This window comes from Cheilinus undulatus, linkage group 1 (genome assembly GCF_018320785.1).
Source record: "Cheilinus undulatus linkage group 1, ASM1832078v1, whole genome shotgun sequence".
NCBI lineage: Eukaryota > Metazoa > Chordata > Actinopteri > Labriformes > Labridae > Cheilinus > Cheilinus undulatus.
Window position 1 is genome coordinate 55,230,684 of NC_054865.1, and position 24,155 is coordinate 55,254,838.

The 24,155-nt window shown below is 40.0% G+C and overlaps 1 protein-coding gene across 16 annotated transcripts in view; it reads left to right on the forward strand.

The window, feature by feature from the left end:
• The window catches only part of madd (MAP-kinase activating death domain), a 93,535-nt gene extending 74,102 nt beyond the window's left edge, over nucleotides 1–19,433 (forward strand). For 15 of the 16 annotated variants that reach the window (XM_041794450.1, XM_041794792.1, XM_041794518.1 and 12 more), the window contains 10 exons: nucleotides 1,022–1,142; nucleotides 1,263–1,368; nucleotides 1,476–1,586; nucleotides 1,671–1,778; nucleotides 1,985–2,149; nucleotides 2,236–2,308; nucleotides 2,739–2,845; nucleotides 9,116–9,185; nucleotides 13,174–13,220; nucleotides 18,337–19,433. In XM_041794450.1, the coding sequence (XP_041650384.1) occupies nucleotides 1,022–1,142; nucleotides 1,263–1,368; nucleotides 1,476–1,586; nucleotides 1,671–1,778; nucleotides 1,985–2,149; nucleotides 2,236–2,308; nucleotides 2,739–2,845; nucleotides 9,116–9,185; nucleotides 13,174–13,220; nucleotides 18,337–18,450 (1,022 nt within the window). In that variant the 3' untranslated portion in view covers nucleotides 18,451–19,433. The remainder of the gene's footprint in view (nucleotides 1–1,021; nucleotides 1,143–1,262; nucleotides 1,369–1,475; nucleotides 1,587–1,670; nucleotides 1,779–1,984; nucleotides 2,150–2,235; nucleotides 2,309–2,738; nucleotides 2,846–9,115; nucleotides 9,186–13,173; nucleotides 13,221–18,336) is intronic. The other variant, XM_041795128.1, reaches the window with a different exon arrangement.
• Nucleotides 19,434–24,155: the final 4,722 nt, after the last annotated feature.

Sequence of the window (24,155 nt, forward strand, 5' to 3'; positions counted from 1 at the left end):
AGTACTGTATATGTCTCCTTGTTGAAGGTGCAAGCCAACATTAGTTTTCGGGGCTACCAATGATTACTTGTTCATAAGACTGATAGCTAGTATTTGGAGCTGATTGCATTTATTAAGATACACAAAAATGTGCTAAATGTGAGGAAAGTAAAATGACATGATGAAGAAAATAAAGCAAAATAAACAGTTTAGCAGTAGCTCTGATGACATAAGAAATAACACGGAGCATGCTCACTCTGTCAGCGGCACAGAGGCGTGTGTTACATCCAGCCAATCAGACGGTTTTATAGGCGGGGCATGAGGTGAGACTGTGCAGAGTGAAAACAGCCAGAGAGGAAGATGCACCTGACAGTCAAGCCAAAGTAGTACACTTTTATCTGATTATTTTACTGCAAATCAGTAAAGTAAAATACAGATAGTTGTCTAAATGCCAAACACTGCTTCCAATAATTGGAGTGACCAATAAATGGTTGAGTCCTATATTATGGAAATGTGGGATTTTAAAGCATCACATTGTTGGGTCTTTCCTTGCAGTAGACGTTTAGTGCAGCAAAGTCAGACTTTGAGGACAGGGCAGGGATGAAGGCTGAAACCAGTGTCAAATTATTTACTGGAAAAAGTAAAATTATTTTTTTTCTGCTTGAAGAAAATAAAGAGCATGCTAATAATAATTTATATAGTAGAAACATATCTGTGCAGAGTTGCTTGATTGATGTTAACTTTTCTGATCTTACAACTCATTACACAATACTGCAGTGAAAAAAGCCCGAAGATTTTGCAGTTGACCAGCCACAGTGGCATGCAGACAAAAAAGTTGATTTCCAACCCAGTTTTTTTTATTTGTGTGTCAAAGAAAACAAGGCTTGAACTTGTTTTTCTTTTTTTATGAATGCATTTAAAAGAAAACACGCATGTGGCTGCACATAGAGTGGCTTGTGTTGAATTGTTTCATCTTTGTTGATGGAACCCTCCAGCTTTGCAGATTTTAGAGACTACATTGTAGATGTGTTGATGTGTTCAGGTAAGGAGCGCTCCACGCTGTGGGACCAGCTGCAGTTCTGGGAGGACGCCTTTTTAGACGCTGTGATGTTGGAGCGTGAGAGCATGGGAATGGACCAGGGACCTCAGGAGATGATTGAAAGGTTCATATTTATTCCATCTCTTTAACTGAAATATTAACATTATTAATCAATGGGAGCTTCTTTTCACATTCAACTGTCTTAATTCTCCTCTGCTCTTCTGTTTCTTATTTTTCTTCTTAGATATTTGTCACTAGGGGAACATGATCGCAAGCGTCTGGAGGATGATGAAGACAGACTGCTGGCCACCCTGCTGCATAACATGATTGCATACATGCTGATGATGAAAGTACGGAGGCCTGTTTATAATTTTTAATCATCAGATAACATGTTTGTTTTTATAACTGCACAAATGTATCATTTTTTTCCTTCAACGTCTGTTCTTTGTTTGTCTAGTTGAACAAAAATGACATCAGGAAGAAGGTGAGGCGTCTGATGGGGAAGTCTCACATCGGCCTGACATACAGCCAAGAGATCAATGAGACACTGGACAAACTGGCCCAGATGGTGATTATCTTTCTCTTTTTTTAATCCCCTTTGATAAATTTCCGTGCATGCTTTGTAATTTTTTATCCTGAACTTAATTTTTAGAACGGACGTGAGCTTGCCATCAGGCCCAGTGGAAGCCGTCACATCAAGAAGCAAACATTTGTTGTTCACGCCGGCACTGATACCACAGGAGACATCTTTTTCATGGAGGTACACAGAGCCCAGAATATGTCTATCAGATCTAAGAGCTAAAATTAAGCTCATATGTGTTTTTTGTTGGTCACTGTTGTGTTACTTTTTCTAATACTGCACCTACCGTGCATTCAGAAAGCCTGATGCATAGTTTTCAAATACGCTTTAGAGAGTATGGCTAGCTTATCTAAATGGATAATTAACCTTTCCCTTAATTGTTGTAGGTTTGTGATGATTGTATAGTTCTGCGCAGCAACATCGGCACAGTTTATGAGCGCTGGTGGTACGAAAAGCTCATCAATATGACGTACTGCCCCAAGACCAAGGTGTTGTGTCTCTGGAGACGCAACGGCCAAGAAACACAGCTCAACAAGTTCTATACCAAAAAGGTGAGGAGCTGCAGTGTTGGGAATCCTGATGATTGGGAGGTTGACCAGACAATTCAACTAACTTTCTTTTAAAATCTCTGTTCCAGTGTCGTGAACTTTATTACTGTGTTAAAGACAGTATGGAAAGAGCTGCAGCAAGACAGCAAAGCATCAAACCAGGTGAGGATGAATTATGGGATTTAGATGAGTCCAAGTTTGTTTTCTTTTTTTGTCACCTGCTTAAATTGTGTCATTTTGATATGCAAGAGAATTAGTGCCACTGAAAAAAAATTGAGATGCAATGTTTTTTTTTACTTGTGAGAAAAAAGTCAGAATTCTGAGTTGAGAGATTGAAATCAGATTTTTGAGATTAAAGTCAGAATTTTGACTTAAAGTCAGAGTTCAGACTTTTTTTTTCTCAGAGTTCTGACTTTAATCTCAGAATTTAGACCTTTTTTTCACAAGTCAAAAAACCAATTAAATCTCAATTTTTTTTTTCAGTGGCCCTAATCTTCTTCCATATTTTGAAGTCTGTCAGTCGTGAAATAAAAATCTACAGAATCAGAGTTTCCGTATTTTTTTATCTTAACTGGGATAATGTTTCCTGCAGGCCCAGAGCTGGGTGGAGAGTTCCCGGTCCAGGACATGAAAACTGGTGAAGGTGGACTGCTGCAGGTCACACTGGAAGGAATCAACCTTAAATTCATGCACAGCCAGGTAAGATGCCAGTACCACAGCAGCAGAGAAAGAGCCTCTCATCTCACACAAGGGCATGAAAATAAGAACTCACCCATGACGGTTCATCCCTCCTTCTGTCCAACTTTCTGCCCATCTCTCCCATTTGCCTCACTTCCTCTCATCCTGTGACTTCTTCCTCTATCGTCACTGAAATAATCTAACTGGTCAAAATGTTAAACAGATGACATGTTTGATTGGCTTTCACTTGTACCTGACGTTTCCCTTTAGAGGAAGAGTTCCTGTTTGTGCTTTTGCTTTTTATGATTTGCTTTTTTCAGTTTGTGTGTTTGTGCGTGTGTGTTCATATGCATGCATTCCCCTAAACAATATTAACACTCTCTCCCACACAGTTTTATTTTGACATCCGTGGTGCTCAAACCTCATTCTTCATTTACTGTGTGTGAGGAGAGGAAGTGTTAATGTGTGTGAGTGTACCCGTGTGTTTGTTGTGCATCAGTGGTAAAACGGATGACCTTGAGCAAAGACTTTTCATTAATAATTGGCTATTTGATAGCAACTCCCACATTTTAAGTTTGGACCCTTGAACATTGTCCTGTGTTGTTTCACACCCATGTTGGTAGTTTGGTTTCTTGTGACAGGAAGAAACTGGTGCTGTTTGTTTGTCTGAGGAGTAAATATGCTCAAAGTTTAGGAACTTATTGCAGCAGTTTTTACTTGTTCATCGGCTTCAGAACGGAAGCAGTGTTTCTTATCAGATCCACTGAACTGATTAAAAAAAGGAGAGTAATTTAAGGGTCGGTTCAACCAAAACCAGAGAAATCTTTCCATTTAAGCATGGTTTATACCTCATATCAGCTCTGCGGTGTACTACGTGTACGCCGGGTTACAGCCTTGATTATCAATTCAGCTTCCCATGATAGTAATAACAAGATAATCAAAATTAAAGAACTACTGTGCCACATGATGTCTTGCATTCTTTCTTTGGTGTAGTGCAGGGTTTCTCAAACTTTTTAAACCAGGAGTCCCAAAATATAACCCCCCACCATACCTGAGGGTGTTGCAAATTCAAGAATAGCTATGTGCGGACTCACATTAAGAATTTTTTTAGACTTTATTTTGCTTAGACCGTACATCTCACCAAATGAACATGCCTTTATTTTAAATGTAACTAATTTTATGCATATATATTTTAGGAAAAATAGGTAAAACATACCATTTGAAATATTTCAACAATATTCTGTATTTTTTGGAAGGCATCTGGCGACCCCTCTAAGTGTTTCGCACCCCCAGCGGGGTCCCGGCCCTAAGGTTGAGAACCACTGGTTTAGTGAATGTAAAGCATGCGCCCTCCTTTTCTTCACAGCACAGCCTATAAGAGCAGTGATGCGTCTGAACTCGCTAAATGCTTTAAATTAACGCATCATAAACAACAGTAAGTGCAGTCCACTCTAAAGCCACTGAATGAGCGGTCATGCTCTGTCAGTATGCATTTCAAAGTAAAAGCTCTGTCTTTTTAGTTCAAAATAAAAACTGCCCACAATTAAACAGGACATATTATGCATAAATCACTTTTGCAGGCTTTTCTAACAAAAATATGTGCCCCTGGCCTGTCCACAATCCCGTAAAGTAAAAGAAAAATCCATTCCCCTTTCCTTATCGTTCTCCACCTTTCAGAAAATGTGTGCTGAAACAAGCAGTCCTCAGATTTCCCCTCATGATGTTATGTGGGGAGTTAGCTCCACCCCCGGGTTAGGTTGGCACTCCCCACTTGGAAGAAAGCTCCACCTCCTCTCCTGATCCTTAGGATCAGGAGAGCCACACCCATTAAGCCACATTCATTTCCTGAGGAGGGCGGAATCTAGGGGTGGAGTCAGACAGCTCATTAACATTTAAAGCCACAGACACAGAAACAGCTCGCTCTGAGCAGGGCTGAGACAGAGGGGGTTTTTAGACATGCAAAAATCAAATACTGGAGTGTTTTTTCAGCAACAAACTTCATAGGCATGTTTCAGGGACCTCTGAGACCGATATAAACTCATCTTAAAGGGGTCAAATATGTCACCTTAACCTAAGAAGGTTCTTGGAAGTTTTCAATATCTGTGTTAACCAGACACTTTCATATAGTCACCAGTTAACATGGTCACTTGTTAAACCATGACACCGATCAGTGATGTTAAACAGACGATAGATCCTGCCATCTTTATTGTCTGTGCCAGTCATCAGTTGTTGATATTCACCCTAGATGAATGCATCTGTATGATGAACCGTCCCTAAAGTAGACTACATTACTGAAATTTAAGTAAGCAGCTATGTCGGGTCAGGCTTCCCTTAGAATCCATAGTGAGTCTTAAAACTTTTATTTAGGGAAAACTGGATGGGCTGAGTTACTCAGGGCTGCATAGACAGTGTGGACCAGTGTTCTCAACTGGTGGGTCGGGAGGCAGATTTCAGTGGGTCGCGACTAGGTTTCTGAAAGAAAATGTTGGCAAAGTCCTGAAATCCTTATTGGACATGCATCAGTACCTTCTATTTTACCCTGTTTTACTGTGAAATTGGGTAAATTTAGATGTTTGATAAATATTTCAACTAATTTATCTCCTCTTCTTGCAATAAATAGCTACTTTTCCCATGATAATGAATTAATTTCACAAGTTCTCTGGAAAATTTGCAAAAATTGACACATAATATTGGGGAAAGAGGGTATAAAACTAAAAGTTTTGTCCCTTTTCTTTTTTTATATCAGGTGTTTTGGTCCCATCCTGCCCCAAATGGCAACATATTCAATTAACTAAATATGCATTGTTGAAAATTTTTGGAAACTTTGAGCATGGAAGAACTTATGCCAGGGTTTTGTTTGAGAGAAGCACAGAGCTGTAAGGAAGCGAATTGAGACTTAGAGTCACAGAAGTTCAAAAATGTTAATCAGAGTTGTGTCTGCTGAGTAACAAGTGAATAATAAGTGATTTAAAATAACAGTCTGATTTACTGTCTTTGTGTTTTTAGCTCAGAGTCTCTCATGATAAAAAAGTAAATTCTCATGAGCCTTTTTGATCATTTAATTATTCTCTTTTCCTAAACAAAAAAATAACCTTCTGCACAGCCTGATAAACATTTTTATAAAAAAATTGGGTGAACCGACCCTTTAACTTGGACATGGCAGCTTCTGCTTTTTCTATCTTGGGGTTTTTGCCTGGAGTAAATTTTTTCAAGCGTAACATTGTTAAAAGTGGAGTGCCACATTTTCCATTACCACCCAAACCGAATACAATCGACCTGAAATGAAGCAGCTTCACGAGAGAGCCACATTATTAGAGCCCTCTTTTTTATTTGAACCTCTAGAACCGACGTTAGAATATGAGAATGAAACAGCTTCATGAATAGTTTCAGATTTTTTAGTTAATTGGTGTCACCTCAGCTGTGCTCAGGATTTCATCTCACTCAGTCATAGACTGTGAAAGAAGTGGACATAGCTGTGGGGTCAGCTTTGGGTTTGTTGGCGGCTGTTTGGCTCTAGTAAAAAGAAGTGACCTCTTAAGAAGGACAGGATGTTGATCATCCAAGGCTAGCGCTGGCTTGTCTGTAATTCAGAGTAAAAAAAACCCCACATCTACCAGAGTTGGCTTGACTGGTGCTTGTAACACGTAGTCTGACCTTAGCATAAGTGGAAGTTCATTTCCTGATGTTTGTGAATGAATATGAAAATGTTTTCTTTTGTTTTAAGATTTGGGGGAAAGACATAATTTTTAAGGTCCTCCTTATTCATTATTGTCTGCACTGACAGTCATGAGGCCTTGAGATGAAAAACACTTCTTTGGCCATTGGCAGCTACCTTTGAACACTATGTGGAGCTGCAGCACTTTAAATCTTCCTCTCTTCAGGTGAAACATGTACATCCACTGCTAACTCTAGGAAAACTGACAAATATTAATTTAAATGATTCATTCTGGACAATTATACAGCACTTGTCACACACTTTGGAGACACAGAAATTAGCAAATTTCCAGCCAAAACTTTGCTTCGGTGATGTCTTCATCCCAGTTTATCTACTATAGTGGAGAATCCTTCTCCTTATTCGGCCACCAGGATGAAAATCTAAAAATGTGCGGGCAGTTTTATGTATTATGATGTGTTTTGGTGAATACTGGTGCTGTTTTTCTATGGTAAAGCATACCTGAATAATAATTAACAAACACTAGCTAGTTTATGCTGCTATGAGGATCGTTGTCAGCTGTCAACCATTGTTCAGGCCCACTATTGTCAATAAAAAAGGCAGTCTTTTTTAGCACTCCTGTCTCTTTTAACCTACAGAGAGTTGAATGGCATCAATCCAGATTTTGCTCCATTTTGGGTATTCTTTCTCTGATGAGGTTCTATAGAACACTGGTTCCCAACCTGGGGTCCAGGACCCCCTGGGGGGGCACCAAAGATCTTAGGGGGGAGCAAGGCTTTGTCTGCTCTGAGGCTGCCAAAATTAGATTTGCAAATATTGAGTAAAACCAAAATAAAGCACTTATAAAGTAGTTTACACAGAGGTGTTTTGATAAGAAAAGGCCCTTTTTAGGGTTTTATCAGTCAAATTATTAAAATCTGTGTTAATTTTTGATGGCAGTGTGTCACTTTTTCTTCTCTCTTGGGTCCTGGGGGGGGGTTCTTAGGTACATGTGGTGGGGGGCTCCAGGGTTAAACGGTTGGTAAGTACTGCTATAGAAGTACAACCCAATCTTGTCTCCTCATTGGTTAGTGCATTCAGTGGAAGATTAGCTTTCTTACATTAAGAAATGAAAATAAAACTGGTTAAAACACTTAAGTGGCAACCAAGATGGTCAATTTTACCATAATGTGCTGCAGAGGAGAGCCTTTTTTGCCCTACAGGGGGCAATGTCAACATTTGTGTGACATTGTGTGAAAGGTATGAATGCATTAAAACCATAAAAGGTCAGTTTATTCCAACATAAACTTTAAATTGTCAAATCAGACATAAATTATGTTATTTCAAAGGTATTGTGATGTTTTTCTGAGCTGTATGGGATCAAAAAGGCAAATTTAAACATGCCGTCCGCAAAAGCAGACATTTGAATCAGTCCTGCAGGCTAGGTGACAAAAATCACACAAAACCTGCAGTCTGACCTCTTTATGCAACCAGTGGAGCTGCCTTTAAAACAGCTGCTTGCCTGACCAGTAGGCTATGTCCACTTCTCTAACCCAGTCTATGACCTCATTAAGCCTTGGTTTATTTCTACTATGTTAACGTCAGGATCAGAGATAGCGGGTGCTCGGTCGTGTTCACTGTGACCAGGTGTCAGCGTTGACTTCACATGTTGTAGCCGGGTTTACCTGTCCATCAGTGACTGCCCTCATTTACCTGTTCTGCTGTGTGCGCGGTGCGGTGGTGTTGGTGCCAGCCGTTGTTGCTGGAGGAGGAGGCATGGAGGGCTCTGGGGGACTGAGATGTTAAAAGTCCAGGAAACCAAAGGTGAATCCAGATCTCAATACCCTAGTCAAACCTCTAGCCCTCTTTTTTCCCCTCATACTTCCTGGTTTTTTGGGGCTTGTGATTTTTTTTTTCTTGAAATATTGGCTCTGGTAGCTAGATTCTTGATTTTGAATCGGTACGAGGCTCCTGTGGATAGCGCCCTCTCGGAGTGTCGTCGAGTGTTTGTGCTCTTCTGTCCGATAATAATCCAAACCATTTCTCTCCCATGCTCTCTCCCCCTGCAAGGAGCGGAAGGTACACAACCTCTGCTGTGTTTGCTTTTTAGCAGTTACATCTTAATGGGTTTTTCCTTTTTTGTTTTTCTCTATCTTTTCTTTTTACTCTTGTAGCTGTTTGGCAACCCTAATTTTGTGTCCTTGTCTACATTTTTTATGGAACTTCCATGTATGCATCATATGGGCCATTCTGCATCTCTGAGCATCAGTAGAAATGTGTTTCTTGATCTACTTTTTGATGTCTACATTCAAATATTCTGATAAATTTTCCACTTCTTTGACTCTTTATTGATGAAACATGTTGAATTAGCTTTGAGCAGACTAAAAGCATTTCTCCTCATTTAACCGTCGCCCATGTATGCGTTTGATCATGGAAACTTCTCATAGTGTGCTTTTCTTTTCCTTTGATTAGCTGTTAAAGCTTGCACTCCATGTGTAGTTGTTTTATTTTGACCTTTCATACTGAATAAAACAAGTTTAACATGGTTAATTTTTCAATATGAAGTGTTTACTTTTCATCCAGTGTTGTTGAGTTAATAATGTTCTGTCTTGTTTTGTTTGTTTTTTGTTTGTTTTTAGGTTTTCATAGAGCTGAGTCACATTAAAAAGTGCAATACAGTGAAGGGAGTCTTTGTCCTGGAGGAATTTGGTAATTACACCATCTATTGATTCTAGGCCTGTACTCGGCACGGCAGTAACTCAGCTTCATGGCAAATGTGTTGACGAGAGCTAATAAGGGTTCACTAAATTGGATGCTTGCTCTCCTCGAGGGACAACCAGACAGCGAAGTCTGAAGGTGATTAACAGAGTGATGAATTCTTCAGAAGATGAGCCGTTCCTACAGTCGTATGGTAGCTTTAGAGCGAGCGACAGTTCATTCAGGGACACGCTTTATGAGGGAGAGTGCAGCATAAAACAGGAGCCACACACTCTTCTCCTTAGGTAGAAATTTTACTACTAGGCATTAGTTAAAAATGACCCATCATAAGAGTTAATGTTGGTCCTTTTTCTAACAGAAGATATACAACTCATCATTAAAGGCCATTATTGAAGAAGGGTAAGATGAGAAATAAAAATACCTGTAAAGATGTAACAATCCACAGTTGAAAGTAGTCCAGAATAAAACACCAGTTCATCCTGTGTGAGTACATTTTTCTTAAATCTGCAGCTTTGGGCAGCGGTTTAGCTCAGCTGGTTCTAGGGATGCAACTAACGACTATTCCTGTTGTCGATTAGGGCTGGAAAAAATAATCTAATTGCGTTTTTTTTCCCCAATATTTTGATTGCAATTCTGCATCTAATGCATTTTACAACGTAAATGAGCAATAATTCATTCTGTATGATAACCAACACAGTATTAGATCACACTAGGGCATAAAAATTTTTTTAGAATATCAAATTGTGATTTTTTTTTTTTTACTCATTTTGCGCATTTGATATGAACTGTTGTATCAAAGGGAATGATCATTTTTATATAATTCTCATATTTAATAAGAAAAACATACAAAAATTAAGAAAATTGTGTTTTTGTGCACTATTTTAAAGATACGGCACTAGAATGATTGCATGCTATGTAATGCATAACATCCCTGCTGCAAAAAAGTTCTAAACTGGTATTTTGACACAAATTTCAGCTTAAAGAAATATTTCACCTTATGTGATTTGAAAATTGCAGCATGCCATATTTCAATTAAATCTCAGTTTTTGTTTTTAACTAAAAGCTAAAAAAATAACTTTGATGTGCTTAAAAACACATATGAACCAAAAATAAAGACAATAAGTCTGAGTTTTTCTTTCAAAAATCTATTAATAACACTTTATTACTCATAAAATTAAACTTTCATTTTACGCTACATTTTTGTCTTTAATTATGTATGTTGGTCAAAGTTTGCTCCGCTGTTTAAATGTTATGTAGTGAAAGAGATGGCATGCATCACTCCCTCTGTAGCATGTTAATGTCAGAGGTGGAAAATGTGATGAGGAAAAAAAAATGCCACCATAACGTGATGCTATTGAGTTAGAAATAAAAAGGGAAAGGGGTCTGGTTCTGTCTGCAGCACTGTAGTGTTACATTTATGTTGGGACAACATCACCAGTGGATGACCAATGTTTGCTGGCATAGAAAGTAAAAACACATTGCTGATGTTCTCCCGTGATATGTAAGGTCTGCTTTACATATTTTACAAGCTTTTTGAACCGTCGAGAGTGAAATATACCCAGAATTTCACATTTTTAGGACGTGCAGATGTTGCATCAGGCCCTGCCATTTCTCTGTTTTCTTTTCCTGTCAGCTGTTAACTTTTGAGCACGGCAACTCTTGACAGAGATAGTATGAATGACAGATGGCTCACTCCAAAGCATCTCAGCTTGAGAAAACAAACGTTTTCCAAACATATGAAAAAAAGGTGCGCGGACGCAACAAACAAATCATCTGCAATGAAATTCAGCAGCGATAGAAGTCATCATCGATTATTGTCGACAACAGTGGCGAATCGTTGCATCCCTAGTTGGCACAGCAGGCACCCATACGCAGAAGCCACTGACCAGTGAACTGTTTGGTGCATCCGCTCATGGCAGATTTTGTGATATAACATCGTTGTCCAAAATACTGATGGGGTCAGTGTCAGTGTCAGTTTTGGCAGCTATTTTTAATTTTAGTCTTAGTCTTTAGACGAAATGTCTTTTAGTTTTAGTCCCATTTAGTCATTTCTACCCTTTTTAGTTTTAGTCGAAACATTTTAGTCTTTACTTTTAGCCCAAGTGTTTATTTTCTTGCCTAAATCTGATACCAAATCATCGTACTGTTCTCTTCACCCTGCCAAACCTGGGGTCCCTGCTTTCTACAGCTGAGAGTCAGAATAGCTACAGCTGCATTGCTTTCTGACAGATTTAACCACAGTGGAGAAATATCACAGATTTTTAATGTCCAACAAAAACTACATAACATTTTAGTCTAGTTTTAGTCATCTTGACAAAAACTAAACTTAGTTTTTGTCAGTTTTAGTCATCTCAGAGCTGTTTTTGTTAGTCTTAGTCTAGTTTTTGTCATGGAAAAAAAGGCTGTTGACGAAAATTTTTAGTCATAGTTTTAGTAGATGAAATTACGCCTAGAAGGAGTATCGTATCAGAATAAAACAGGTCATTTACACTCCAAGGAAGAACCAGAAATAACAGCAGCAGTCCTAGAGTGAAATTCTTCTTTTTTTATTTTTTACGATGATCAGCAGATTCTGGAAAATAAAGTCAATGATTGAACATAAGACAAGAAACAACAACTATTTTAGCTTTTAAAATGCTCAGTAACTTTGGCAGGATAGTAAAAAAACAAATTTTTATCAACATTGACAGTGAAATTTAACATTAATTTCATACAATAAAGAAGAGCTGGGCTATATGGACCAACAGCATATCTCACATCTTTGATGAAAAGGTACTCTAAGCAGTTTCATGGAGTTCATAGAGCAAAGAGGGTTGTTTTGTTGCTCAGGCTTCTTCTGTGTTTAAAGGTGTGAGCAGGTTTGTTAGGTTTCAGTCTAAAGAAGTCAGAAAAGTCGACTCAGAGTGTGACGGTGCAGATGTTTGAGGTCAGAGTGCCGGGCTGGGTTACTGCCGTGTCTCTGTGCTGCTTTTGTAATGTTGCCCTCATCTTTGCCACTATGAAAACCTTCATTCTCCAGCAGGTAAAGTGTTGTCACCTTTCTCCTTTCTTATTCAATGCACAAACTATTCTCACTCTCAGACCTTTTCATTGATTTTTTTTTGTTCCTTTATCATCACTGAGTTTTCCCTCTGCTTCCCTCATCACCTGCTTACCATTTTGGAGCTCACCTCCAGACTCCATCTCTCATATCGTCCTCTTCCTCTGATAGTCTGCCTCTGTATCTCAGCATGTGGAGATCTGTGGTGGGACGGTTATTACTGTGGGGGAGTCAGCAGAGGGATTTAACATTTCCCAGCCCCCCTTCCCTCCTCTTCATCTGTCCAGATCTCAGCCTCCTCATCTCTGCTACGGCTTCACAGTTACTAATGAAAAGTCAGTTTGTCCCGGGGACGGTGACGTGGTCCGGGGTCACACAGTTTTGGCCTCTCGTAGCTGCTTCTCTGTGATGTGTTTTCAGTCTTGGTTCACTGGAGGGGAACGGGTTGTAGGGGCTCGGGATGGGAGGTCGTCCTTTTCTCTTCTTCTGTTTTTCCTTTCTCATATTTGAAACTTTACTGCCTATGCTGTCTCTTTAAAAAAGACATTTGTGGTTTTATTTGTTCATTTAGTGGGCCATGAACGTCTCACCAGCAGTCACGAGCTCATGTTTAAGGCTTTGCCTTCACATGTAGAAAGATTAGTGTTACCTAGGTCTTTCTTTGACTGATTTAAGATGTAAAGGTTTTTCTAGTTGGAAGATGCATATTTATCAGCCCGCTAAAACTGGAAAACCTTAAAGTAAAGGAGTGGGTTTCTCTGGTCCCCCTCTGTGTCCAAAGTTCAAGGCTCTGCTGACTGGATCGGTGGACTCTTCTTGGCCCACCTCCCATCTTAAACCCTGTTCTAAAGTTGTTCCCTGTATAAACCCCAAAGCTCTCAAAAATTGAGAGTTCCTGCTGCCTTTGAATTCTTTGTTTTGTCTCTTGCACCGGCATAGTTCCTGAAACTAAAGAAGTGGTGATCCACAAGTACAAGACACCCATGGTGAGTACTCACGACTGATGAGAGTCAATATTTAATATCGAGCTCGAGTTTTAGTGTGTGACTTACAGATGAGGACAAAATTATCAGCCCCTCTTGTGAAAATGACAGTTTTTAAGTATTTCTCAAGTGTCATTAAACAGAGCAAGGAATTTTCATCACAGCTTTCCAAAACATCTAAAGGGTTTACATTATTAGGCCCCATTAGAACTCACCTTTTAGCTTTGGCCATATCACAAACCACTGCTGTTCATGATGGTCTTTAACTTTATAATGCCCAAAGCTAGTAAAATCAAGTTAAAACGGAGGGCCTGATGGTTATCGTCACTTTTACACACAGTCTACAAACTTCAGTAAGGGTTAGAGCCGTCAGTGGAAAATGTATCATGGCAAAAACCAAAGAAAACAGTTTAGACTTGAGAAAAAGAATTGTCAGTGCTCACAAAGCAGGAGAAGGCTCTACAAAGTTATCACAGTGTTTCCAAGAGTCAAGAACTGGAGTGAGAAGTATAATCAAGAAATTCAATGAGAGCCACACAGTCCAGACCAAGCTTGGTAGAGATGGGAAGAGAAAGATTTCAAAGACTCTAGAAAGAAAATTAGTGGGAGATGTGTCTAAAGACCCCAGAACAGCTGCCAAGACTCTAGAGAAGGACTTAGACAAGGCAGGAATTGTAGTCTCAAAGAAAAAAAACATTGCTACAGTCCTGCACAGGAATGGACCAAGAAAGTCTGCAGAGGAGACACCTTCAAGCCAGATTGAAGTCTGCTAAGGACAACCTGGAGAAGGATTATGAATACTGGAATCATGTCCTTTGGTCAGATGAGACTAAACAAGAGCTCTTTGGCTGTAGAGAAATCGGTGATGTTTGGAGAAAGAAGGGAGAGACGTAAAACATCGTCCCCACAGTGGAACATGATGGTGGGAGTATGTTGCTGTGGGGATGCTTCAGTGAGTCTGGAACAGGGAATCTGGTAAAGGTGGGAGGAATCATGAAGAAAGAAGGATATGTGAAGATTTGAAAAGAAGATTTTGGTTCTTTTTCCAACATGACAACGACCCAACACAGCCGTGGCTCCTGGTGAAGAACAACCTCCAGAATAAATCTTATTGACAGGCCTGACCAAAGCCCTTGATAATCTGTGGGGTGAACTGAAAACCGAGGTCTATGCCAGAAGACCAACAAATCTGGAGGAGCTTGAGAGAAAGAACAATGGTCTGGGATTCCTCAGGAGACGACTGCAAACTATTATCCAGCAAAAAGGAGACACTAGTGACCATTAGCATCAGGGAGATCATCATTAAGACCCTGGTAGTTTTTTGTGAAATAATTTTGTTTCTGTGTGCAAAGTAAAATAATGTTAGCATCTAAAAATGGAACTAGGTTGCTTGGAAAAGCTGGGTCAAAAAATCAGTTCAACAGCACTTGGGAAATACTTGAAAAAATAACATTTCCATAGGGGGCTAATAATTTCATCCTCATCTGTACGATGTTTAACTTAAGCACTTGTAAACATGACAAAGTTACCCATAATTCAATCCTCCCTCCCCTGGAAGATAAATGTAAACCCAAGTGTGAAATCTGCTACTGTAATGTAAGAGGAAGTGCTCCACTATAAGTTTATAAAAATGTGTGAATTTAATGAGTTATGGAAGGATTACAGCAGCTTTTGAGAGTCTGGCCTCTTGGGCACTCTCTGTCTGTGTGTAAGGAGCCGATGGCACCAAAGTCTCCACTTCATCTTCAGCACTTTTCATCAATTCTGCTCTGCAGTGTGAACATTATCCCCACGTTTAGACAAAGGGCCACCTAACAACCCTCTGAAACCTTAGTATTGTTTTACAACAGTCTTAAACCCTGATGGTTTTCTGAAAACTGCACAGTGCTTACTAAAATCTTTATTTCTCAGCCTCTGTAGCAGAGAGACATGAAATGATAACCACATAGAAGCTTGGATCATCGGCTTTAACTTTGAATAATTGGATTTGCCTTAAAATCCATTTACAATTATGATATTCGATATTAGAGAACAGAACTCACAACATTCAACTGCAGTATCGTTCTTACTTTTCCATGTGGAGGCTAAGGGGCTAAAACCAACATGTTTTTATCTTCTCTGCAGACATGTATGTCAGCATGTCACATTGCAGGTTATTGCTCATGCATCCTCAAAACTACAAGATTATCTGGATAAATCCAGAATAAATAAATGGGTTTAAATGGGTTAATACAGGAGCGCCAGTTGAAGTTAGATTTCTCTTGAATGAGAAAATGAGGGAATTTGATCGGCTTTACTGGACTGAAGAGTGTTTTTTGTTTTTTTTGGGACCACTTCTGCTCAGGAGTGAGGTTAATTACATCTCTATCAATATCTCATACCCTCAGCTTCTACAGTTATCTTTGGCATGCATGGAAGTCCTGCTAGTTAGAGATCCACCCCAAACAATTAGAATATCATGCTAATGTTCATTTTTCCCATGATTTACTTCTCATCTCACACAAAGTGAAATATTTAAAGATTTTTTTGTTTTAATGTTGATAATGACACCTTAATGCTCACATGAAAAAAAAAATCCACTATCTCTAAATATTAGAATATTATGGAAAAGTCTAATTTGCAAAGGTATCCAAAGCCTTCATTCTCTCACATGGTTCAGTCCACACAACCACAATCATAGGGAACACCAGAGACTGTGCCTAGGCAGAGTCATGGAAGGTTGACTGGAAAAGAAGTGGGGTAAGAAAAGGTGCACAAAGGGCGCAGGTGGCCGAGTGGTTAAGGCATGGCCCATGTACACGGACGGCCCGTTCGGATCTGGCCTGAGGCCCTTTACCACATGCGTCTCCCCCGCTCTCATCCCTGTTTCCGACTATCCACTATACTCCTCTATCAGCAACAGGGATGAGCTCAGCCTTCAGAGGATTGTCAAACAAAGCAGATTCAAGAACTTAGGGGAGCAGCACAAGGACTGGACTAAGACTGGAGTCAGAGGATCAAGAACATCCACACAGACAGAAAGTGGACTGCAAGGGTCGTGTTCTTAGAGTTGAGCCAATCCTGAACTACAGATGCCCTAAGTGTCTCACCTGGACTGAAGCTGAGCATACACTGTGTGGATTTCATGCGATCCAGCTGCAAATTTTGAGTCGCACGACTCAACTCTGTTGTTTGGGGCGCCATTTGTCGTGCTGTGTACAGGGGGATGCGACAGCTGATAAGGACCCGATCACTGGCCGACCAGCCGCTCCCGACTGGTCAGATGGATTTCTGACGTTTGATATTTTGGTACGACTCCAGACACTTACACAGTTAGAGCAGAAACAAGAGCAGAATAACTTAAGATATTTTTCCTTTGTAAACTGTCAGACGTCCTAAATTACCATCAAAACTGCAGCAATGACTTTCTGATGCTCTCCCTAATAATCCCCATATAATAAAGGAAAAAAACAGGAAACATCACTACCTGTGGACCTGCAGCTGACACGGATGGGGATGCTGTTTGGGTGTGTGGGATAGAGAGAGATAGCGAGAGAGAGAGGATAGGATGCGAAACACTTCAACCTCAGCATGTGAGACTTTTTTAAAAAGGAAACCCTGCAGATTTCTGTCACAGTCCCTCCTGACTTTATTTATTTATTTAAGGTTCATTTAACAGGGACAGATACAATAAACATAGACAACTGAGAACAGTCATCCCATGCAAGTATCATAGTGTTTGTAGCGAATGCTAATTTGCAACACCTGTCCCTAGAAGGGCTTTTGTAAGAATAAAAAGCTAAAACAGTTGATTAAAAAGGGAAAAAATGACAGGGTACAATAGAAACAGTAAAAAACACATTAAACAGTTCACTACAGTTCATTAACAGACTTCACTCATACAGTGTGAGCACATAAATCATGTGTGACGGTTGTGCTTCATAAGCGATTCAGACTGTTGTTCATCGGTCCAAAGCCCTGTTTTTAGATGAAACTAAACTTTGGATTTCATTTGGAAATCAAGGTCCCAGAGTCTGGAGGAAGATCAGTAAGGCACAGAACCCAAGGTGCTTAAGTCGAGTGATTTCAGTCTCCACAGTCAGTGATGGTTTAGAGTCCATGTCATCTGCTGCTTTTGGTCCACTGGTCTTTATCAAGTCCAGAATCAATGCTGTTCTGTTTGCTGAGAAGCTTTATGGAGATCCTGATTTCCTTTTCACCTGCCCTTTGTCTAGCCAGAACTACCAATTACTGGTTTACTGACCGTGGTGTCACTGTATTTTATTGGCCAACCAACTGGTCTGACCTGAACCCCGTAGAGGATCTCTGGAAGATGAGAGACCCCAGACTCAACAATCCAGACGAGCTGAAGGTTGCTGTCAGAGCAACCTGGGCTTCATAACACCCCAGCAGGACCACAGACTGACCGGTTCCATGACACAAGTAGAGATGCAGGAATTCATGTAAAAGGAGCTCCAACTAGTAACTGAGTGATAAATGAACAGAATTTTCCAAGTCAACATTTCTGTATCATAAATCCTTTTTGCATTGGTGTTTTATGATATTCTAATTTTTTTAGATAAGCATTAGCCAAATTAATCTTGAAATATTTCACTTTGTATGAGATGAATCTAGAATATACGGACATTTTTCATTATATACCTTCTTTCTTCTTAGTGTCTGTGGTCCTTCAGAGGGTAAAGTCCCTTACTACTTTATGTGAAATGCAAATATCCATCCCTAAAGAGGCTGAGCTTTGTTCCTGCTTCTGTGGTTAGAATTTTGGAAATGTGAAGTTTAAAGAAAAGAATGTGAGCTGCAATGTGGAGTTTTACAACAGATCACGTTCAGTGTTTTTCCTCTTAGATGTTGTGTTGTGCATCATGCAAATGTTAGTTTTGCTCCTCCTAAAACAACTGCATGTCTTTTTTGGAATAAATATATCTTATTCTAATTCATATTAAGCTGTCTTGCCAAATGCTACATTTGGTTAAGCTGTACTGGATTATACAGCAGTTCATCCTCCCACACCGTCTAGACTGAGTGCAGCCTCTTTTCTGATTTTATTTTTATCTTGAACACAGACTTCACCTCTCACCTGAGCCGTTTCCTCCCTCATGTTTATTTTTTCCTCCTGCAGGCACATCAGATCTGTTACTCCGTCCTCTGCCTTTTCTCCTACGTGGCTGCTGTGAAGGGGAAGGAGGCGGAAGGAAAACCCAAGATCCTGTCGCCGAGACCCCTTCCGAGCTAGTCCACGTCGTGCATCCTCGCCCCCCTTCCATCTGTCCCCCTCTTCGGTGTGCCTCTCTACTTGAAACAGCATCTCAGCTCTGAAACCACAGACTTCTGACAATCCCTAACTTTAGTCTAAGCACATGACCCCGCTCCCTCCTCCTGTACATACGAGCCTGAGACCCTTTTTAGTCCCTGTTGTGTAACGTGTTTGGTCTGTGATGTCGTGTAAATACTTCTTCATGGCTGTCGTCCTGATGATCATACCATCTAGATTAATGTTTGCCTGCTCCTTAAAGCGTGAGGAGCCGCTCCCCTCCAGCTCCTCTCTGTCTTCTGTTGTTCCCGCTGCCAAGACACAAATGTTTTTACTGATAGGAGATGTGAGGGATCCCCCCCGAGGCACACAGTGCATGCAGGTCCCGTGCACAGCCTTGAAACGTCACTACAGAGTAGAGCCCCCCCTTCCCTCCCTCATATTCGTCTCCATCTGAGTGTGCGAGTTGTTCCGTGATCCGTGCTTACTGTAAAGTTCCAGTCTGTCCAAGTTGAAACATCCAGAGACCCTCTCCTTGTGCAGGACGTCCCATCATGAAAAAAGCTACTGTACACTGCACCAGAGCACCGCATGTAAACGCTTCTTTAAAGTGTTTGAACCCCAAAATAATGTGAGTGTTCTCTGAATTACTGTTCTAGTTCTGCTGTACAATTCCTGTCTGTGCTCTGCTGTTCTAAATGCATGTTACTATAATAAGGAAAAATAAATATTATATATATTTCTATATATAGTATTTATTTAATATATACATATATTGACTGTACATTTCTCTGGAAAAATAATGTTACAAACTGTTGATTTGCTAGATGTGCAATACTAAGTAGTTAGCCATTGCCAGAGCCAGGTTTTCTTTAAGTTAACCGGCGTCCACAGGGTGAAGAATGTAAGAACGTTTCATTTTCGTAGTCTGTTTTATCCAAGTAAAAATGATGACTTCAGTCTGACACGGCTGTTTCAAGTTTGTCTTTGAAATCTGCATCATACGTGGAGGAAAAACTGCTGCTGCGTCGGAGCATTTTTAACCCCCTAACTGTGATGTCCCAGCAGGTGCTTTATAAACAGCAGCAGGAGGTGGAGCTGCTGTGGGACATGTCAAAGGTTTCCATTTAAAGTCAGCCATGGGAAATGTCACAGAGCTCTGGGAGGACTAGAGCACTGCTCATCACCTGTGTGCCGGATTCAAATGAGATTTTAAAACACTGTAAACAAGGATGAGAACTGAACTCACCTGGGGGGACGTACCTCAAAGCAAGCTCCGCACGCCAAGCCTTTCTTTGACGAAGTTAGCTCAACAAAGCTGTAAGCTCCACGGAAGAGATTTTGGGTGTTGTGAATTTTCTCTGTCAACTCTTAAAGCTATGGGTGCGCTGAACACGATGTTTGATGCTTTTTCCACACAGAGAGGAGACGATGGCCATTCGAAGCAGATTAAAAGTAATGATGAAAACATTAGTTATTGCATTAAAAAATGTCTCTGCTGCTGCACTAAAGGATACAAGATGCTGCAGAAAGTAGTTTTAATCCGTATATCAGGCTAATCAGTTAATTATTTCCATCTAAGGCAATGGTTCCCAAATATATATTTTAAACCATGATTAGAAACATTATGTATCAGGGTCAACCTTAAAGCTGACAAAATTAAGAAAGTCTGTTCATTTTTGTACAAAAACATCAACATTTCCAGAAAAAAACTCCAAAATTTTAGAGAACCAAGCAGGTGTACCTCCTTATCTCGCTTCCTGGTCAGCCTCCCTGGTTCACACTGGCTCTACTGTAAAGCGTGATCACAGGAGGCGCTGTTTAAGCGCCAGTAGATCGATATATTTTTATTCAGACTAAACTGGGTCAGAAGCTTTTTGAGGATTTTTCATGGATCCAGTGTCTCCAACTAAAACTGGGACCAAAAATGTTAGTCAGCCTTTTTCCCATGAGAGAGCCGGGACTACGACTAGCAAAAACAAAACTTTAATGACTAAAACTCTGACTAAAAGTAAGATTACTGTTTTGCGAAGGAGACTAGAATGTAGTGTGATTTTCCACTACGGCTTTTGGCCGCGCCGCGCTCAAATGGCCCTGCTCATGGTTCTCAACTGGGGGGTCTGGACCCAAAAGTGGGTCGTGGATGTGTGCCTGTGAAAAAAATGCGCCAAATTGTCTGAGACTCTATAAAACATGCATGTTTTATCCTGTTTCATTGCTTTGTTACACCATTTGTACTGTCTTAGGACCAAGCTCTGTCATTTTATTAAATACATCTGATTGACCAAAAAAACCTCCAAAATTTGGGTTGCAATTCTCCTTGAGGAGTTGACGGTGGGTGCTGCGACCCAACCAGTTGAGAACCACGGCATTAGAGGACATGGCTGCAATGGGAACCAAGCAGCCTCAAAATAACGATAAAAGCAAAAAGCAAACTGACAGAAAACGTGCCAGTATTTTCTTTTAGTAATCAGGCTCTAGCTTAAATGCTATAAACCACAAATATTTCCCTATATCTTTATGCTGTTTGTTGGAATAAAGGGGAAAGAAATGAGAGTGGCTGGTGAATTTTGACTGTGGTAGGTAGGTAGGCAAAAAAGTGAATTTCCAACCCTGACTCATAAAATATTGCAGATACTGTACTCTATCATTTAACAGTATGATGCTGGCCTTATTATTAGAGCAGGTAGGCAAAGCTGGTAATATTGCATAGCAGAGTAGGGGGAGAAACATTTGATGAAATGAAGCTAACTCAGTATAACCATTCATACTTGTACTCTGTAGCAGTGAGTTATCTCAGTGTACAGCATGAACTCGTCATTGCGCTCTAAGTGTTAGTAGAAGAATTTTACGCCCCTTCCTGGCCCAGAATCACTGCAGAATGAAAGGTTGATTTTTTTTAATTTACTTTCAGGTACAGTCACATTATCGATGGCTTTTGTCAGAAACACCGATTTGTCTTTTGCTGTGCCTCCATTAAACTGTGCCTGGAAACTAATGTGTCATCTCCTCAGCCTTTTTTATCATGCTCTGAAGACTGACTAACATCCAAAAAACTGAACATTATAAAGCCATACGTTCTGGCACAGGCCATCATATAATGTGACAAACTGTACCTGGAATTCGGTACCAAAAAAACCCTGCAAAGTCTTTTTTTTTTTTTTTTTGCTTCTGGAAACTGGCATCAGTGCAAAAATGGTTCCTTTGATTACAACAGGGCTGCAACAATCTCATTTAATCTACTTAGGTAGAGGAAGGAGATATTAATCCATCAATTCCTACATTATTACATTACATTGTTCCTATTCAAAGTGCAAATGCCTCTCCAGCTTCCAGTCCAGTTTTTAGAATTGGTCCGACTTGACCGTGAAGAAGGAATCCTCTTTCTAGTTGTAAATTCTCCTCCCTATGGGATCGGTGTATTTAAAGCTGAAGAAGTGATTTTTTTTGTCCCTGAAAACACCTGATTGATTGAATTTTGGTCACAGATCTGCTGTGAATCTTTGATGTGTTTCCAAGCAAGCAAGCAAAGGAAGAAAATCTGCTTTTACATCACAGATTCAGCTGCAACAAAACTAAAAACCCTCCCGTCTCACAGCAGCAGTTTTCCCTCCTCTCTGTCGCGTTGAGCGCCCAAAGCTGTGGTCGTCTGATCCTCCAGTCTTAACGTTTCTGTATTGATGGTAAATAACGGTTCAATCTGGTCCTATTGCTGGCACATTGACTTCACATGAGTGTGTGTTTGTGTGTGTGGGTTTGTGTGTGATCAGTTTCTCCAGATCAGCAATATATTGGCACAGTTACTTTGCTGGAAGATGTTTTTTTGATTCTGACAAGCTTGTATGTTTTTAGTGATTTAACTGTGTGAAGACAAGTGATCGGTAGGATGTTCAGAGGATTCAATAAACCACAGAAGTTCGATCAGATGTAAGTCTGTGAATGGGACATGGCTCTTTTTTTTTTGTTGTTGTTACACTGGATTATTGCAGCTCATCTCTGTCATTGAGGCCAGCTGCTGTAATGAGAGGGATTAAATGAAATGAGATGTCAGGTGTAAGCATTCCAGTGTTTGAAAAAGTATTTATAGAACATGTACAGCTTTGGCAATATAATAAAAGTTGTCGCAAATGAAGATCAGTGCGATTTGTGTTTATTATGGCGCTTTAAAGGTCACATATTGTGAAAATTACTGTTTTTCTGGCTTTTCTAACAAAAATATGTGCCCCTGGCCTGTCCACAGTTCCTCAATTAACTGAAAAATCACCCTCTATCTCTCCAACTTTCAGAAAATGTGTGCTGAAACAAGCTGTCTCTGGTTTTCCCCTCATGATGTCATGCAGGGAGTCAGCCCCACCCCCAGGTTCATTTGGCCCTCCTGCTTTGAAGAAAGTTCCGCCCTCCTCTCCTGATCCTCCTCTCAGCTGCCAGCAGAGAGGAGGATCAGGAGAGCCACATCCATTTCCTGAGAGGGGCGGAGTCAGAAAGCTCATTAACATTCAAAGACACAGAAACAGCTCATTCTAAACAGGGCTGAAACAGAGGGGGTTTTAGACATGCAAAAATACAATACTGGAGTTTCACAGGCATGTTTTGGGGACCTCTGAGACCGATATAAACTTGTCTCTAAGAGGTAAAATACGTGATCTTTAAGTTTGATTGTTGGCTAGTTTTGTAGAAATCAATCTCACACACTTGAGTTACAAAAACTTTTCTTTATTGTTTTGAATTCATATTGAACACCAGTGAAACCTTTACAATAATTAAGACTGAGCAAAAGAAATAAAATCATGAAATAGGTTTCTGTTTACCTCACTGGATCCACCACCTCTTTAATGAGAAACCATGACCAAAAGTTCCAAAAGTTTCAACAACTCAAATGTAGTTTTTGTGCAGACTGGACTTCAGACAAAACAAACATGTTACATATATTTTTCTGTTTACTGTAATGATGTGAATTTCGTTCGTTCACTAAAAGTCTAAAGGGGAGAAAAACAGCTGTTTGTTGGTTTCTTAATCTCCAGAAAACAACCATTAAAAAAGTCTCCTTACCACTGCAAAATGGAGAAAATTAAACGTACAGGAGCATTTTAAAATATAATGAAAAAGTTCATATTTCCCTGCAATTTAATTCAAGAAGTGGAACTTCCATATAATCTAGAGCAGCAATTTTCAAAGTGTGAGGCGGGCCTCCCCTAGGGGGCGCCACAGGACTTCACGAGAGGCGTGAAATCATCAACAAGAAGAAGGGGATTTGCTTTGCTAACTTCTGGAGTGCATGGGGCAAACTGGACAGATTTATTGATGATGTAGAGCAGGGCTGTCAAACTCTAGGCCTGTGGTAGTCCTACCGGCCCAAAAGATCCCATTTTTATTGTAATTGGCCCTCAGATATAAAGTCTGCAGATTTCCTCCAGTTTAAAAATGTAAATTTCCACACTAACAGTCGATTTTGGAACACAGTCTGCACCAACATATTCTCCATGTCCAGCAACACTAAAATTCAGCTAACACAGTACAAAATCATCTATAGAAGGGGTTTTCAAAGTGTGTGAGTGAGCCTCTTCTAAGCGAATATTATTCATTCGGTGGACCCCCACCCACATAAAGATTCAGATTGAAAAAAAAACTTAACCATATTTTCAAACATTTATGTCTACTTTTAAATATTTTTGAAATTTTTATATCTT